This window comes from Penicillium waksmanii, assembly GCF_028829765.1.
Source record: "Penicillium waksmanii strain IBT 27052 chromosome Unknown utg000002l:1.0-3326099.0:1.0-3328782.0, whole genome shotgun sequence".
NCBI lineage: Eukaryota > Fungi > Ascomycota > Eurotiomycetes > Eurotiales > Aspergillaceae > Penicillium > Penicillium waksmanii.
The window spans coordinates 952,693-968,040 of NW_026643249.1; the positions used below are offsets into that span (position 1 = coordinate 952,693).

A 15,348-nucleotide genomic window follows, 5' to 3' on the forward strand; every position below is an offset into this window, starting at 1 on the left:
CTATGAGCAATACGATATTGAAATGCATGAATTTAGTATATTATTCATTCATTCAATTCTAGCGTAGTTTGATGGTATTCTTTTCTTAATATTTAGCAAAAAGACTATCAACTATAAGAGAAAATAGTCCATGATAGATCATCCCAAATCATACACTTCGTAGATAACTCAAATATGTCGTCGAAATCCTGCGCAAATATCACCTCATCCACCTGGGCAGCTACTGGGGTACTCCAATCTCGTATCCCAGGAGTACCTCTGTGGTATTGCCCTCCCAGCCACGGTTTCCACTGGTAGAGATCATAAAACGACATGCATTATCAACAAACAGCTGGGAGATGGTGCCAGTTCGATGGCCGGGAATGATGAGGAATGGCACGGTGGAATGCCGGGAAGATTGCTCATGCTGCAGATCATAGAGCCGGAGGATATCATGAGAAGCACTAGGAGGTGTTAGTAGATGACAGGGAGTGAGTACAAGGCAAAACTGACCAGACAAGATGGCGGCCATTTGGCATAGCCTTGAGAGCAGTCACTGGACCACTGCCTTGCGGAAACTTAAACGTGCGTTCAGCCTCTCGAAGGCCCTTGTGCAAACTAAATTCCTCAACAGTGCCATTGCGCCGCCCGGCATATATGTAGTTTCCATCAGGAGACCAGCATGCATTCATGCACCAAGGGGGGACGTTACGGGGGCTGATTCGAGCAACAGGATCGGGTTGTCGTCGATCCCATATCCGGATGGTGCCATCAATTGATGCCGCAAGAAAAGTTGTGTCTGCTCCTATTGTCTGCTCAGATTGCATGGGTTGAGGGAAAATCTGGTCCATGGAAATTTTCATTTCTTCGGCTTTGGGCAGCCCATTCACAGCTGGCATTGCCGGCTCTGCGGTGATCTCTGTTTTGGGTACCTCGGGTTTGCTTTCAGAATCATTCGCGGTCGTGTCTGCTGCATTCGCGGGAACAGATTCCGCCTGGGGTACGGGCTCGGGTTCAGGCTCGGGCATTTCAGCATCGATTTCACCGGGGGCATCGGCATCAGCAAGGACGCCGTTAGCCATCGCACGACCAAATTCATCATCTTCGTCTACCCCGAATACACCCCCAGATGGTTCTCCTCCGTCTGCTGCTCCGCCATCTGCATCTCCAAATAGAGAATCCGCACCACCGAATAGCGAGTCAGTTGGTGAGCCCGCCTGCGGGTTCTCGGCCCCCTGGGATCCAGTATCTTGGGCGGTGTCCATGGCATTGAATTTGTCTAGGCCACTAGCCTGGTAATTCGATGAGTATGTACCGTTAGGTAGCGACGGGTCGATAGTATCTGCTGGAATTGGCAAGCTGGAATCTGGCCGAATTTGTACCGTAGAGATCTGGCCTGCACTTCCGCCGAATGCACGTCGTGCCTGGCCGGTATTGAGATCCCAATCAAAAACACGTTTGTCCCAGCTACCAGAAAGCAAAGATTGTTCATCGGACGTCAAATTTAACGAGGAGACTGCCGATGTATGCTGTCGCAATTGGATGACTTCTTTTCCCTCGTCGTGCCGCAATGTCTGCAACCGAATCGCACCGGATTCTAGGCCGGAAAGTAGCCAGAGGCCCTCGCTCTGTGCGGCTAGAGAATAGACCGGCGATAAACTATTACCATCCATGTTCTCCCAGTATGTCATAAGGACACCCGCCTTAACAACACTATCGACAAATGGATGCCGTTGCGCCACTGTCAACATGAGCTTGCTGTTGATAGATTCGGCCCAGTTGAATTTGCGAACAAAGCCATCCGATCCACCTGTAAACACCCAACGCATATCTGCCGTCGCCGTGATCGCATTTATTGATGTGCTGTGAGGAGCAGCGGTGGTGGGAGCGATATCATAGGTCCTGGCCGTCAAGCATTCGGGGCGGACGCTAGGATGGTGAATAGAAAAGGATTCCAGCATCGAAGTGTCTCCGTTCCCTGGCGATGTCATATTCGTTGTATCAGGGTTCTGTTGCGAGGATACTCCGGCGCCTTCTGAGGTTTGACTTGCGTTCGAGGGGCTGTCCGGATCCTGGTCCTGGTCCTGGTCCTGGTCTTGATCGGCGTCCGCATCGGCATCCTGTTCATTGTCGTTGTCGTTGTCGTTGTCATTGTCGTCGTTGTTGTCCCCGTCATTATCGTCAACGTCGCGCATTGTGTCGTCAATCTCATTGTCGGAGCTTCCATCTTGAGAACCTAAAAAGACCATGTCAGGCACAGGCGCAAGCGCGAGAGCGGGGAGCGAGGAGCGAGTGGTAGTAACTGACCTGCCAGATCGCGGTCCTCATCCTCCTCGAGTGACGCCATGAAGCTTTGACGCTGGTCGCCTATCCCAAGCAAATGTCACGATTCAATATGCGGCCCCGCCCTTTTCAATTGCCAATTGGGGGGGCAGGCAGTCTAGTTGCAGTCTGGTGCGGAGAGCTTCGGCGCAGATGGAACCCTGGTCCCACCGCGGTGCAGCAATAAGGGCTTCGTGATGGCGAATTTTAGTATATTTGCAGGAAAAGTCACTGTATTTGATACAGTTCTAAAGACCAAGTAGCATCAGTCGACCCAGACGAAGGTCCTTCAACGCGATGACTGTGAATAAATGAATGCGGATCAGACCGCGCAAGGCGGTCTCGGTCTCCCCTTCTTTCTCTGCTGGGGTCGGGGCCCCACCGGGCCAATCACATGGCTCCGTTGTAGATCTGGGACTCAAGATCGTTGGTTCGATGGCATCAAATGCATGAAATAGCATGAAATTCATGTTTGTGCTAGGTATAAAATAGAACGATATCTGATCAGATAAGTCCGGGCTTTATGGACAGGCAAACATCTTCTGAAGGCAGCCACGACCGGTCTTTACCATTTACCATTTACTCATCGTGCCTTCCCTACTTCTACTTCTACTTCTACTTCTGCTTCCTCTCCTTCCTCCTCTTCCATCTTTCCTCCACATCCCTCTTTTCTCTTTTGCCATTCCCCCGCTTCACCTCGCACTCACCTCACTCTTCTCAACGGTTGTCGATATCCCAAACGATCTTTCGATATCTTTCGACGCTCCGGTCCAACCCCCAGCCAAGAATGGCTTCACGTGGTCGTGCTGCTGGGAAATTGGTCCAACCCGATGGCCATCCCAATACAACTTCCAGTCAATCCAAGTCCCCTGGTTATCCTGCGAATCCGGCAATTCGAAAATATTTCGCAGCCCCCAACCTGTCGGATGGGGTTCCCCTTCCGCGCGGCCAAACGGAGGACTGGCGCAAAAAGTCCGAGCTTCCTACTACGGAAGAGATTCTAGGATTGAATGACGGTTCGAGTGATATTCTGTTGCTTCCGAATCATATATCCGGTCCCTGGCCTTCAACGGAGCTTTATCTCAACGCTCACTACAACTTGATCCGCGAAGATGCCGTCGCAAACCTCCGAGATGCGGTGCTTTATGTTCGAACTTATCCTCGCATGAGTGATAACGGCAACATTGCAATCTACGAGAAGGTGATATCTGAATTTTTCCAAGTGCTTCAAATTGTCATTTGACTGACCGATCTTGATTCTTGAATAGGTTTTCATTGTGCAAGTGACACTGACAAGCTCGGGAATTGCTTTCCGCGTTCAATTCTCCACACGTCGTGCCGGCAAAAGAATACATTGGAAATACTCCAGCCGCCTTATTACCGGGAACATCGTAGCTTTGTCCCCGGTGGAAGACTTTTTTTCAACAAAGTGCATTGTGGGTGTTGTTGCGGCCAGACCTGTCGACAATCTTGAAAAAACCCCACCGGAGGTAGATATTTATTTTGCCCATTCAGAGGATATCAAGTTCGACCCCCAGCAAGAATGGATTATGGTACAAGCACGATCGGGGTATTACGAGGCTCACCGACATACTATGAAAGCCTTGCAGAAGCTATCACAAGAACAGCGAGTCTTCGCCCCCGTCACATTTTCAATGGATAGTTCTAACTTGATCCGATTCCCACTAGATTCCCACTCAAGCAACATATATGTGCCTTGGAAACCGAAATTGGTGCACCTCAATATGTCTTGGACAAGCCAGTGATGAACTTCCAAGCTCTCTCTCCGCCTACCGCCAATGGTAATACGAGTTTCAACATCCTCAATGATTTCCCTACCACTCCGATGGCAGGACTCAACCCTCACCAGTGGCAAGCTCTGGAGCATATGCTGTCAAGAAATATCTCTATCATACAGGGTCCCCCAGGTACTGGCAAGACATTTGTGTCAATCGTCTTCTTGAAGCTCCTATTGTCGCAGATGACCCCAAACGATCCTCCTATCATCATTGCGACACATACAAACCATGCACTGGATCAGCTTCTCAGCATCATCGCTCAATTTGAGGATAACTACATTCGATTGGGGTCAAGGAGCGTAGATCCCGAAATTCGGAAGCGAATGCTCTACGAGATAAAGAAGTCTCTACCAATGCCTACCATAACTGGTGGACTTTTCGGCCCGGCAAGAACTGATCTTCAAAGGCTGTCCGCACAAGTAGCAGAGCTTCTCACGCCGTTCGACCAAGAGGGTATCCATGGCCCAATCAAGCCATCCACCTTTGCCGATTATGGCCTGCTAACACAGATTCAATCCGATTCACTCAAGGACCTCGAACAGTGGGGATCTTCTGCACCCGCGGGAAATGATACAAATCATATTGCAGCGTGGCTCGATGATCAGGTAGAAGAGTTCAATCTCAATCACTGGATCGAAGAGACTGTGTTCACTGAAGATGATATCGACATGGAGTACGAGCAGCTCAAAGAGCTCGAGGCAGAACAGGGACCGAACGAAGATGAATACGAGGCTCTCAATGGTAGATCTCTTCAATTCAGGACAACACATCGGGGAGTTGAAGACTCATCGTACTCAAAACAAGAGATCCGAAATTATCTCTTAATGAGTGATCTGACGAAGATTCCCGTCAAAGCACGGGGGCCCGTGTACAATCTGCTGCGGGATGAGCTTCTGGATCTGGTGAATGCTAAATTGCGCACTGTTACCGAGTCATACGACTTCTACAGTGACAGACTCAAGGTCGGTAGGTGGGAGCGAGATTTCGAGACTCTGCGGAAAGCCAAGCTAGTAGCCATGACAACGACTGGGCTGAGCAAGTATCGTGGGCTTGTATCAAGCTTGCAACCTCGAACTGTACTAATCGAAGAAGCCGCCGAAGTCCTCGAAGCTCCAACCACTGTTGCATGCCTTGAATCTATCCAGCAGCTGATTCTTGTGGGTGATCATATGCAACTAAAAGCGAAGTGTACGTTGATGGATCTTGCCGGGGAGCCCTTCTTCCTAGAAACTTCCATGTTCGAACGCTTGGTCCGAAACGATATACCTTACGTGCAGCTTCAGGAACAACTAAGAATGGTCCCCGACATTCGAGAGCTTCTGATGCCTATCTATGGCAGTCTGTATGATCATCCCTCTGTGCTCAAAACTGCCCCCATCCCGGGAATGGGTGATCTTCGATCGTTCTTTTTCACGCATGAGTGGCCTGAAAGCGGAGACAGTCTCACTTCTAAGCTCAACGAATGGGAAGCCATCATGGTTGTGGAGTTCTATGTCTATCTGGTGCTTAATGGAATTTCGATATTCGACATGACCGTTCTGACGTTTTACAACGGCCAGAGGAAGTTGATTCTCAAGCACATGAGGACAAATAAGTACCTCGCTCATCATGCACCCAAAGTTGTCACGGTCGACTCGTACCAAGGAGAGGAAAACGAAATTGTTCTACTCTCGCTCGTTCGGAGCAACAAGAGTAATGGAATCGGGTTTCTCACCTCTGACAACAGAGTGTGCGTTGCAATCTCTCGGGCAAAGAGAGGCCTTTACCTGTTCGGAAATTCTGAAATCCTGGAGCAATTCAGTCCTCTTTGGGGCAGCATCATTACGATTCTTAGATCTTCAAATGGCGATCCACGGATTAGCGGCATCCTTCCCTTGACCTGCAAGAAGCACAAGAATGAAACTTTGATTCGGGGTCAGTATCAATAGCTATTTTTCGTCCTTGTTTGTTAACTTTTGACTCGGTATCTAGTACCCGGAGATTGGAAAACGATCAAAGGGGGCTGCAGGGAAGCTTGCGGAGAGGAACTCGGTTGTGGGCACAAATGCACGCTTTTATGCCACGGGTAAGCTGCACAGCTATAACAGAAAATGATTTTTTTTACATGATTCTGAGTTATCTGACGTGGGGAACTAGCTTCGACCATTCACTGGAATGGACTACTTGTCAACAACCATGCACCCATGTGCAAAAGTGCTGTAAGTTGCCTTGCACAGATATCTGTGGCAAATCCCACCATCACTCATGCGACTGCATTATGAACGACAAATTCAGCACAATGCCTATCATGGAAAAGCCCCCGGTTGATCATAGGGCTGGAAGGCCCTGGCCCAATGGAGCTTCCGAGGCTGCACAAAAAGCCCGAAGGCAGGTCATCGCCATGGATGGAGTGAGCTCATGGGGCCAATTCGTCAGCAACGCCCGTGCTGGTAACATTGACAGAGCAAACATGGGCGTTTTTCAAAGTGTGGGCTCTCAGGATGTTCAGGAGGGGCTCAAGCGAGCCACTGAAACGTACATTTCTCTAGCCTCGAAAAGGCTGAACCAAGAACCAGCTAGCACCGCCGCTAGCAAAGGTCTCGTTAAACCTTCCAACTCCGAGTATTCGCCTATCAACAACCCCGCGGCACTACCCCCTGCTGATCTTATCGACCTTGACTAGTTGGGATACTTGCACCGCAGAATATCAGAGTTCGGCTGGGTGCCCCTGATATTTGGATTTAAAACCTACCCTCTTTACCACGTATCAATGCATCCGTCGAGACTTAGTATCTAGCACCTCCATATCCTGCAAGCAAGAGAAGAGGAGTAGACGGAGGAGGAGAAGAAGAAGAAGGAGAGGAAGGAAGCCTCTATTTCTCGAAAAAGCATTAATAATTTCAGTTTACAACAAAAGGGAGATCACAGATTGCCAGTAATTTCGTAGATTATGTCATCAAATGTATGTCCAAGTATTTCCAAGTAGTATGTGTAAGTATTTCAACAAGAAGGCAAGGGGATTAGAAACGCTAAATCATAATCATATACTGCTCCAAACTATTCCCAAGACAGTTGATAAACGGCCATTGGGTATTTCGTTTGAACAATCTGGACCACAGCTTTAGCACCGCCATACCCAATGCCGGCGGCTCGAGGTTCAGCGGCGCTTCGGATTCGTCCTCGAGGTCAATAGATGAATAGGCCTCTTCAACAATACATTGGGTCCAGCGAAGAATCCGGCTTTCGTTTTCTGGTCATGATTGTCAGTGTGAGTTTTTCTAATTTAAAGACCATCCCAAGAACTTACCACTCAGCGCCTGGTCTGGCCCCGCCTCCGCAAGGGTGAAAAGCCACTTGCTCAGCAGGACTGCGCATTCCAAGCTTGCGAGAGAATGGCGCACACTCCAGAAAAAGGCCTGGCTGCGTGCAATGTGATCGATGCCCAGGCGCACTGGGATGCTGAGGGCGTGTGCAGCATATATAAGGGCCGGGATGAGACGGTAGCTTCGCTCCGGCTTTGGAGAGCGATACAATGCAGCGGCAATAGTTGCTGGGTCGCGCGTTTCGAGGCGGCGGTACGGACCGAGATTAAGAGACAGGCGTACATAAGCAAGTCCTAGGAGTGAGCTTGATGTAAAGGGGATCGGGCCATTATCATTGTGTGGGTCGAGGCTTGACTCTGGAGCTTGTTGCCAGACACTAGTCCAGGAGCGGAGGGCTCGCCTGGGTAGATTGTCAGTATATTTGCTGTATAATAGTTCAGTGAGAATGACAGCCTTACTCAATCTTGTTTAGCTCTTCGGTCGGCAGGCTGGTCGAATGAAGCCCGTTCGGCAAGGAAAGTTCGCTGACAATGTGAATTCGCTGAAGCAGGCCATGGAGCAGCATGTAATTGCCCAACGGAGCGGGTATCGGCTCCAATGGTACTGCCGAGCGCGATTTTTGAAGCAAAAGTGTCAGCGCATCTTGGAAGAACAACTGTTGAGGACCACGGGCTTGCTGGGCAGCTTCCCATTCGACTGCATTGTTCGCTATCCATTCGATCGTCGAGCAGGGAAGTCGCATGTGGATTTCGCTGCTACGTAGCGATGGGTAGACATTGTAGGCCAGGCTGTGAATATGAATGAAGCAGAAAGCGATAAGTTTAGTCCGTCGAAGGGACTCTTGGTCTGCCCACTCATACCAGTCCAGTGGTTGACCACGCGCATCAGAATATGGCTCCGTCAAGCCAACGTCGCGAAGATGCTGAACCAGCTGACCTTGAATCTGGAACGCCTCCTGTACAAGCCCTGCTCGCTCCCATGTAGCATAACTCATGAGGACGAGTAAACAGCGAACCACCTCCATCTTCCGTGAAGCGGGGGTGCCCCCGCTGCCCCCTGATCGATTCTGATCTCCATATTGGGATGCCATCGGATAGCCCGATTGGGATTCTCTGTTCATGCGTTCGTAAAGGACTGCCTTGGAAACATGAAATATTTTCTCGGCATTGCGATGTTCAAAGCGATACTGGGCACCGATAGTCATCATCGCGAGAACTAATTCGGCAGAGCACTCGCTAAAGCGGAAAGTCGGAATATGAATGAACGGAATGTGGGGATGGAATCCCTCGAAGTAGGACGTGAGGTAGCGAGTCAGGGTATGTCGAGAGGGAAGGGTGAAATCTGGTATGACGTTTCGAAAGTCCTCGAGAGATGCAGCGAGTCGGAAGCGTTGATCCTCTGAAATATTGAATCGAGAGACTTTACCAGTGGCTTGCGGTGGCTCTAAATTTTTCATGAGACTTGGTTCCTGTCACAATAACATTGCATATAGGGCAAGACTTACCACTATCGGAGAGAGTACCAAGGCTTTGATCCCCACGGGGTACCGAGGGTAGCCATGATCTAAAAGGGGAATCTCCTCTCGAGCCATCGCGAATACTTTTCGGTCGCTTTGGCTGTTCCTGAGAGGGTGGTATTGGTTTCTGGACATCCTCAATGCCAATGTCTTGCATCTGAGAGGGATCTGCTTCAAAGGGCAGCCATTCGGCCGGGAGACCAATGGAGTCCAGAAAATGGGTAAATTCTTGGAAATGGTTGAGATCCTCAGGCAAATAGGGTAACGCTAGGCAGGAGTTATTTAGTAAAGAAATATCCATTGGGTTCCTAGCACTCTGTACTTACAAGGTGCTTGATAGTCGCCCGGGAGGAGCAGCTGAGCGGCCTGCAGCATGGCGGGATCATGCATTCCAGGGTGCTCCTCCGGGTTGGGATTCGCATTGGAAGTTGGCCCTACGGGCATTATGGGGGGCTGGCTCTGGGGTAAGTATGAAGGCTGGGGTGGCGGCGGCCCTGTCCATTGAGGCGGCGGTGGCTGCTGCTGTTGCTGCTGCTGTTGCTGCTGCTGCTGCTGCTGCTGCGGTATCGATGCAGGTCGGGCTGATGCATCATATTGCGGCTGCGGGATGGCTGCAGGAGCTGGTGGGGGTTGGACTGCGACTGGGACTGCTGGGGCCGAGGCCGAGGGTTGGAGACCGGACTGGGAGTCTGGTGAGGTGAACCCATCCTGATGTGAGATGCGATTGTGTCTCTTCAATAGATCACGCCTAGTAAAAGCCGCCCCACAGAAGCAGATGAACGGTTTCTCCTTAGTGTCTGATGATGATGGTCAGCCACCTCCACGGTAATATTACCCCAACACACCAGACCACTTACGAGTTCGGACATGGCGCTCCAAATGTTCGGTGCGACGAAAAGCTCTACCGCAATGGACACAGATCCGTGCTTTTGCGCGGCCTGACTGGACTGGGGATGGCATGGCTCGGAGTCACTTGGAGAAGAGGAGAAAGTGGAGGATTGCCGAAGTGAGGAGTCGCCCCCAAGCGGTGACTCCAACGGGAGGCCCACTCTTCCCAAGGTTATCTCCCTCTCCCAATACTCGTAGCTACAGCTATAGGAATAGCCACCTACTTCCTGCTGTCTTCTTCTTATTCTTCTCCTTTCCATTAAGCAGCTGATAGAATGTCCCTGCTCAAGTCAATCTTCCCCGGCGTCGCCGTCGTCACCGGTGCCGGTGGAACTGGTATGCCATTCCCTATGCGGAGACATATCTGATCCACAGTTCCACTCACATCATGCTACTCAAATATAGGAATCGGCGCTGCAGTCACCAGAGCTTTTGCCGCTGCAGGATGTGAAAGAATCGCCATCACAGACGTCAATCCATCCACCCTAGAGCAGACCCGACACGCAGTCGCCTCCACTTATCCTAAGGTGCAGCTCCTCGCCCACGCGGGCAGTGTCGCTGAGGATCTCTTTGCACAATCGTTCATCGATCACGTCGTCCAAAAATTCGGCCGTGTCGACTATGCCGTCAACTGTGCAGGTGTGTTGGGTCTGCCCAGGAGGTCAGATGAAACTAGTATTGAGGAATTCGATCGCGTCAATAATATCAATTATCGTGGTTGCTGGCTATCTTCCCGGGCTCAGCTGAAGCAGATGCTTGCCCAAGAGGCACTCCCAAGTCATGATTCCCGTCGCCCTCCCCAACGAGGTGCCGTCGTGAATATTGCCAGTCAGCTGGGAATCGTCAGCCGTCCAAATGCACGTGAGTTTTAGTCCCTTGTTTTGTCTCCTTGTTCAAGTTGAGATATATATCTTATTTTGATCTCCGTGAATTAGCGGCATATTGTGCATCAAAATCAGCCATCATTGGTCTGACGCGTGCCGATGCAATTGATTACTCCAAAGATGGGATCCGCGTGAACTGCGTATGTCCCGGGGTCATCGAGACGCCTCTAGTGATGGAGAAAAAGGAAGTGCGTGAAGCCATCACTCCAGCCGTAGAAACCGCTCCCATGAAAAGGATGGGGATGCCGCAAGAAGTGGCTGATGCAGCCCTATTTCTTTGTTCAACGCAGGCTTCATTCGTTCAAGGTCATGCGATGGTAGTGGATGGCGGATATATCACAGTGTAAATAGTATTGGAAGAACCTTCGAAGTTACGATCACATCTGTGGACGAGTTATACTAGTAGTTACTACTTTACAAGTACTAATAGTACTAGTAGCTATTAGGAAACGCTCTTAGTAGTATACTCAAATTGAAGTTAGAATACGTCTTTACCGCTAGTCTAGTATCCAAAGAGGGCTAAGGTAAGGAAACTATGGTTCATTTCGAAATCAATTCATAGTAACTTGAATGTGTCTATCCGTGAATATCATCATCTGCTATCTACATACTCGCTTCAGAGGTCGCTGGTTCTTAATTGTCGAATGCTGCATCTTCTTCCAATTAAAATTCGTCTCCCATGCATGTCCAACTTGCAATATTTTCTCTTCTTGCCACAGGCCGCCAACAATCTGCATACCAACAGGCAACATAACCTGCTCATTGTCCTTCGCTGGCGCGAACCCGACAGGAATGGACATGGCAGGATGGCCTGTGACATTGAATATGGCAGTATTAATCGTCAATCCCATGCTGGGCTTGAGTGACTCCAATGGAAGACCCCGTTTTCCATTCTTCGGTGCCACAACAGGAGTCGTGGGCATCACCAAAGCATCATATTTTTCAAAAAGCGCTTGGTACTTGTCGCTTACTTGCCGTCCAATGTTCACTGTCTTTCCATAAATATTTGGGAAGCGCGACATCAGGTATAAGCCGTTGATAATGACATTCTTCGTTGATGGGAAGGCTCGCTGGAAGCCTTCATCGGACCAAGGGAGCCTGCTTTGCTCCGCTTCTGTCATGCATAGGCCCCGTCGCCCAGTATTATGACCCAGAAGTGTCTGTGCTCCAGCAATTCTTGAAAGAATAGTCCATAGTGCCGGACCGTGTAAGTGGTCTGGAAGCGATACTTCCTCAACGATGGCGCCAAGATCTTCGAATTTCCTGGCGGCGATTGAGACTGATTCTCTGACGTTGGCATCCACAGCGCTATGTTCGAAGCCTTCTTTTAAAATTCCAATTATTCGACCATCAAGTCTTCCGGGAGTCTCTTCAATCGCTGCTGCAAATTTTGTAGAACCTGGCTTGGGGCTTGCCAGTGAGCGATCGTCGATACCATCATAGCCACTAATCGCATCTAAACACGCCGCAACTTCACGGGTAGTGCGGGCGAGTGGACCGGCATGGTCAACCAAGGCATCTCCGCTAGATATGCCGGTGTAAGGAACTCGGCCATGAGTAGGCTTCAGTCCAACACCTCGAATGAAGTTAGTTAGGTTTGTTTACGATGATTTGACGATGACTTACATCCACACAGGGCTGCAGGGACTCGAATGCTTCCACCCTGATCCCCTCCAATCGTAACATCAACCAAGCCCGCAGAGACTAAAGCTGCACCGCCAGATGTGCTCCCTCCTGCTGAGTATCCCGCTGCATGGGGATTCTCAACTGTACCCTGAGCACTCGTATATGAGGACGTGGAGTGGCAATAATTTTCGCAAGTAGAGGTTCCATGAATGTCCGCACCCGCGTCGAGGAGTCGCGTCACCACTGTTGCGTCTGTTGAAGGCGTCCATGCCGGTGTGATATCACTTCCAAGAAGTTGTGGCACTCCGGCCACAGCAATTACATCCTTCAAGCTCACGGATTTACCCGCCATCACGCCGCCTTGCGGATTTCCCCTGATGAGGAACTTATGCGACCATGCCTGTCCAAAGACCTGCTCTTCTTCTCCACACCGACGGACATTTTCACGCGGATATTTCGCCGTGTCAGACACTGGCTGATAGTCGGGTAGTGCAGCCACATCCTCTGCGCAATCGTGGACCGCCGCGAGGAGGGTCTGGAAATCGCTCGACTCTTTAGGATCGATGGTAAGACCCAGAGGCTGAATCAGGGCTTCAGCATCGCCAGGTTTAACAGGATTACCCCTGGACTCGTGGTCAGTACATCTGCCATGTAAATCATGTCACCGACTTTGGGTTTCCTACTCACTCGGAGATGCTTGTGAAAAGGACCGACATGCTGGAATGAGGCAAAGGTGCGCGACTACTCTAACTATCGCGTCGCCGGGGAGTTGAAGATCTTATGGAAGTGCATCATGCCACAATTTCTCGAAACTCATCGGCAATCCCCGAATCAAGATCCATTCATTTGGAGACCCTTCTTTGCCGACGAGCCCATCAATGTCGTGAAAAAAAGACCATTTATTCGACCCCAACTCGACCCCAACTCCCAGGACCCACCACAGGCCTCCATATATCTCGGAGCGAGGTAAGAGAGATGGGAAATAAGAAGAGCATGTGTTTAAGGGTTGATAGCGAGGATAAGATTACACATTTTCTCGACAAAAAAGTCGGTTCGTATCGGACATCGATCGATGATATTGGAGACTCCGACGGCCCCAACGCTCCGAGAGGGCGAGAGGGGCTGGTCTTCCCCGCATTCAAAAAGCGTTCAATTTTCGTAACACAAGACACTAGACACTAAACACTAAACACGTACAAAAGCCCCGCGCGACACTCACACTCATTCCCAACCCTCCCATTACCAATTAATCAGACACAATGGGCCCTAAACGCGTTCTCATCACATATGGCGTCGACGTCGATGCTGTCTCCGGGTGGCTCGGCTCGTATGGCGGCGAGGACTCGACGAACGACATTAGCCGGGGTGAGTTTTGAGCCGGCACCAGCTGTGTATCTGCTTCTGACCTTGATTTCGCTAGGCCTCTGGGCGGGAACAATTGGAACTCGTCGTCTCCTCAAGCTATTCGACAAGTACGACATCAAGACGACATGGTTTATTCCTGGCCACTCGTTGGAAACCTTCCCTGAAGACATGGCGGCGGTCCGCGATGCTGGTCACGAAATCGGACTTCATGGATACTCGCACGAGAATCCGACTGATATGAGCATTGAACAACAACGTGATGTTTTGGATAAGACCTACCGTATGCTCACCGAGTTTGCGGGAAAACCGCCGCGGGGTAGCGTGGCACCTTGGTACGTTTCTATCGACTGAAAAATATGTTATGATAACCGGCCCTAACATAGTCTTCAATCAGGTGGGAGACGAGCCAGGAAGGTGCTCAGTTACTCCTGGACTATGGTATCGAGTACGATCACAGCATGAGTCATGAGGACTGTCAGGCATACTATCTGCGCACCGGCGACAGCTGGACGAACATCGACTATAGTAAGAAGGCGGAGACTTGGATGAAGCCCCTGGAGCATGGACCACAGACGGGACTGGTTGAGATTCCATCGAACTGGTATATTGATGACCTGCCTCCTATGATGTTCATCAAGAAGGCGGCAAACAGCCACGGGTTCGTCAACCCGCGAGATGTGGAGGATATCTGGCGGGACCATTTCGATTATTTCTACCGCGAGTATGACGAGTTTATCTTTCCCATTACCATTCATCCGGATGTGTCTGGGCGACCACATGCGCTGTTGATGCATGAACGGTATGTCTGCTTTATCTTCTGTTGTACTTGTCCAAAGCTAATATGGGATAGTCTGATCGAGCACTTCAAGAAACACGATGGGGTAGAGTTCGTGACGATGGAGCAGCTTTGCGATGACTTCAAGAAGAAGAACCCAGTTCCTGAAGGGGCACTTATGCCAGCTCCAGTCGGAGAGATCCTGAAGAAGTAAATAGATTGAAATTGGATTTCTCGCAACCCCCCTTCTGTCGCCGGTTTTGTCTTACCGAGTACCTACGCAGCAACTATCTGTACTAGTAGTAATAGGTTGTCGTTTGACCCAAGAAATCCCAGGCATGTATTGCCGGCTGTACTATCTCCGTGAGATCTTGCTATAACTAGATGATTTTGTATATGCTCTTCCAAGGTTGTGCCCCATCATACTGAAATACTACCAGTAATACCTGTCCTACATGCAAATCATTACAATACCTAGAATCCATTCTTGAATCAAGAGTCACACCCCCATGTCTTCTGCTATACTTTCCCAATGTGATGGTTCATGGTACTGTGAAGCCTTATAACTACCCCAACCCATCCTGTCCGACCCCAACTTGAACATTCCTGGCCTTCTCCAACTCGCGCCGGTTTCTATCGCACCTTGCCTTGCCCAGCCAAGTTAAATCCATTCGCCACTCACTTGTCGTTATCACGCGTGTATTTTCCCAGAAGCTTCCCTTGGCTTTGATTGGACCAGAAGGTTTACTCCAACTACTAGCCCCGTTTAGAGCTTCGACCGGACATGACCCCAACGACCCCTAAGCTTGCGGCCCACGCCTCTCAAGGCGAAATCCACTCAACCCATCTCATCGTCGCGGTTATCAGACAGCTGGAATTCGCGGGGAAAGCA

At 50.2% G+C, this 15,348-nt stretch overlaps 6 protein-coding genes across 6 annotated transcripts; 3 read left to right on the forward strand and 3 right to left on the reverse strand.

Annotated features, from left to right (window-relative positions):
- Positions 1 to 220: 220 nt before the first annotated feature.
- N7481_002032 (WD40 repeat domain-containing protein) lies at positions 221 to 2,326 on the reverse strand (the record flags this gene model as incomplete). Its single annotated transcript, XM_057261251.1, has 3 exons — positions 221 to 443; positions 493 to 2,215; positions 2,287 to 2,326. 3 exons carry the CDS (start codon positions 2,324 to 2,326, stop codon positions 221 to 223), a joined length of 1,986 nt encoding a protein of 661 aa, XP_057126183.1.
- A 762-nt stretch (positions 2,327 to 3,088) lies between these two features.
- On the forward strand, positions 3,089 to 6,762 carry N7481_002033 (uncharacterized protein; the record flags this gene model as incomplete). The annotated part of the gene is made up of 5 exons (XM_057261252.1): positions 3,089 to 3,502; positions 3,570 to 3,932; positions 4,004 to 6,014; positions 6,072 to 6,165; positions 6,237 to 6,762. 5 exons carry the CDS (start codon positions 3,089 to 3,091, stop codon positions 6,760 to 6,762), a joined length of 3,408 nt encoding a protein of 1,135 aa, XP_057126184.1.
- A 346-nt stretch (positions 6,763 to 7,108) lies between these two features.
- N7481_002034 (uncharacterized protein) lies at positions 7,109 to 9,967 on the reverse strand (the record flags this gene model as incomplete). The annotated part of the gene is made up of 6 exons (XM_057261253.1): positions 7,109 to 7,329; positions 7,387 to 7,802; positions 7,861 to 8,845; positions 8,907 to 9,185; positions 9,245 to 9,715; positions 9,769 to 9,967. Coding segments are annotated over 6 exons (2,571 nt in total), but the record flags the coding sequence as incomplete, so codon positions are not given.
- Positions 9,968 to 10,081: 114 nt separating this feature from the next.
- On the forward strand, positions 10,082 to 11,037 carry N7481_002035 (SDR family NAD(P)-dependent oxidoreductase; the record flags this gene model as incomplete). The annotated part of the gene is made up of 3 exons (XM_057261254.1): positions 10,082 to 10,142; positions 10,212 to 10,667; positions 10,742 to 11,037. The coding sequence occupies 3 exons, from the start codon at positions 10,082 to 10,084 to the stop codon at positions 11,035 to 11,037; spliced, it is 813 nt and encodes a 270-aa protein (XP_057126186.1).
- Positions 11,038 to 11,301: 264 nt separating this feature from the next.
- On the reverse strand, positions 11,302 to 13,032 carry N7481_002036 (putative amidase; the record flags this gene model as incomplete). The annotated part of the gene is made up of 3 exons (XM_057261255.1): positions 11,302 to 12,266; positions 12,317 to 12,939; positions 13,004 to 13,032. Coding segments are annotated over 3 exons (1,617 nt in total), but the record flags the coding sequence as incomplete, so codon positions are not given.
- Positions 13,033 to 13,575: 543 nt separating this feature from the next.
- On the forward strand, positions 13,576 to 14,670 carry N7481_002037 (polysaccharide deacetylase family protein; the record flags this gene model as incomplete). The annotated part of the gene is made up of 4 exons (XM_057261256.1): positions 13,576 to 13,681; positions 13,737 to 14,013; positions 14,076 to 14,480; positions 14,532 to 14,670. The coding sequence occupies 4 exons, from the start codon at positions 13,576 to 13,578 to the stop codon at positions 14,668 to 14,670; spliced, it is 927 nt and encodes a 308-aa protein (XP_057126188.1).
- Positions 14,671 to 15,348: the final 678 nt, after the last annotated feature.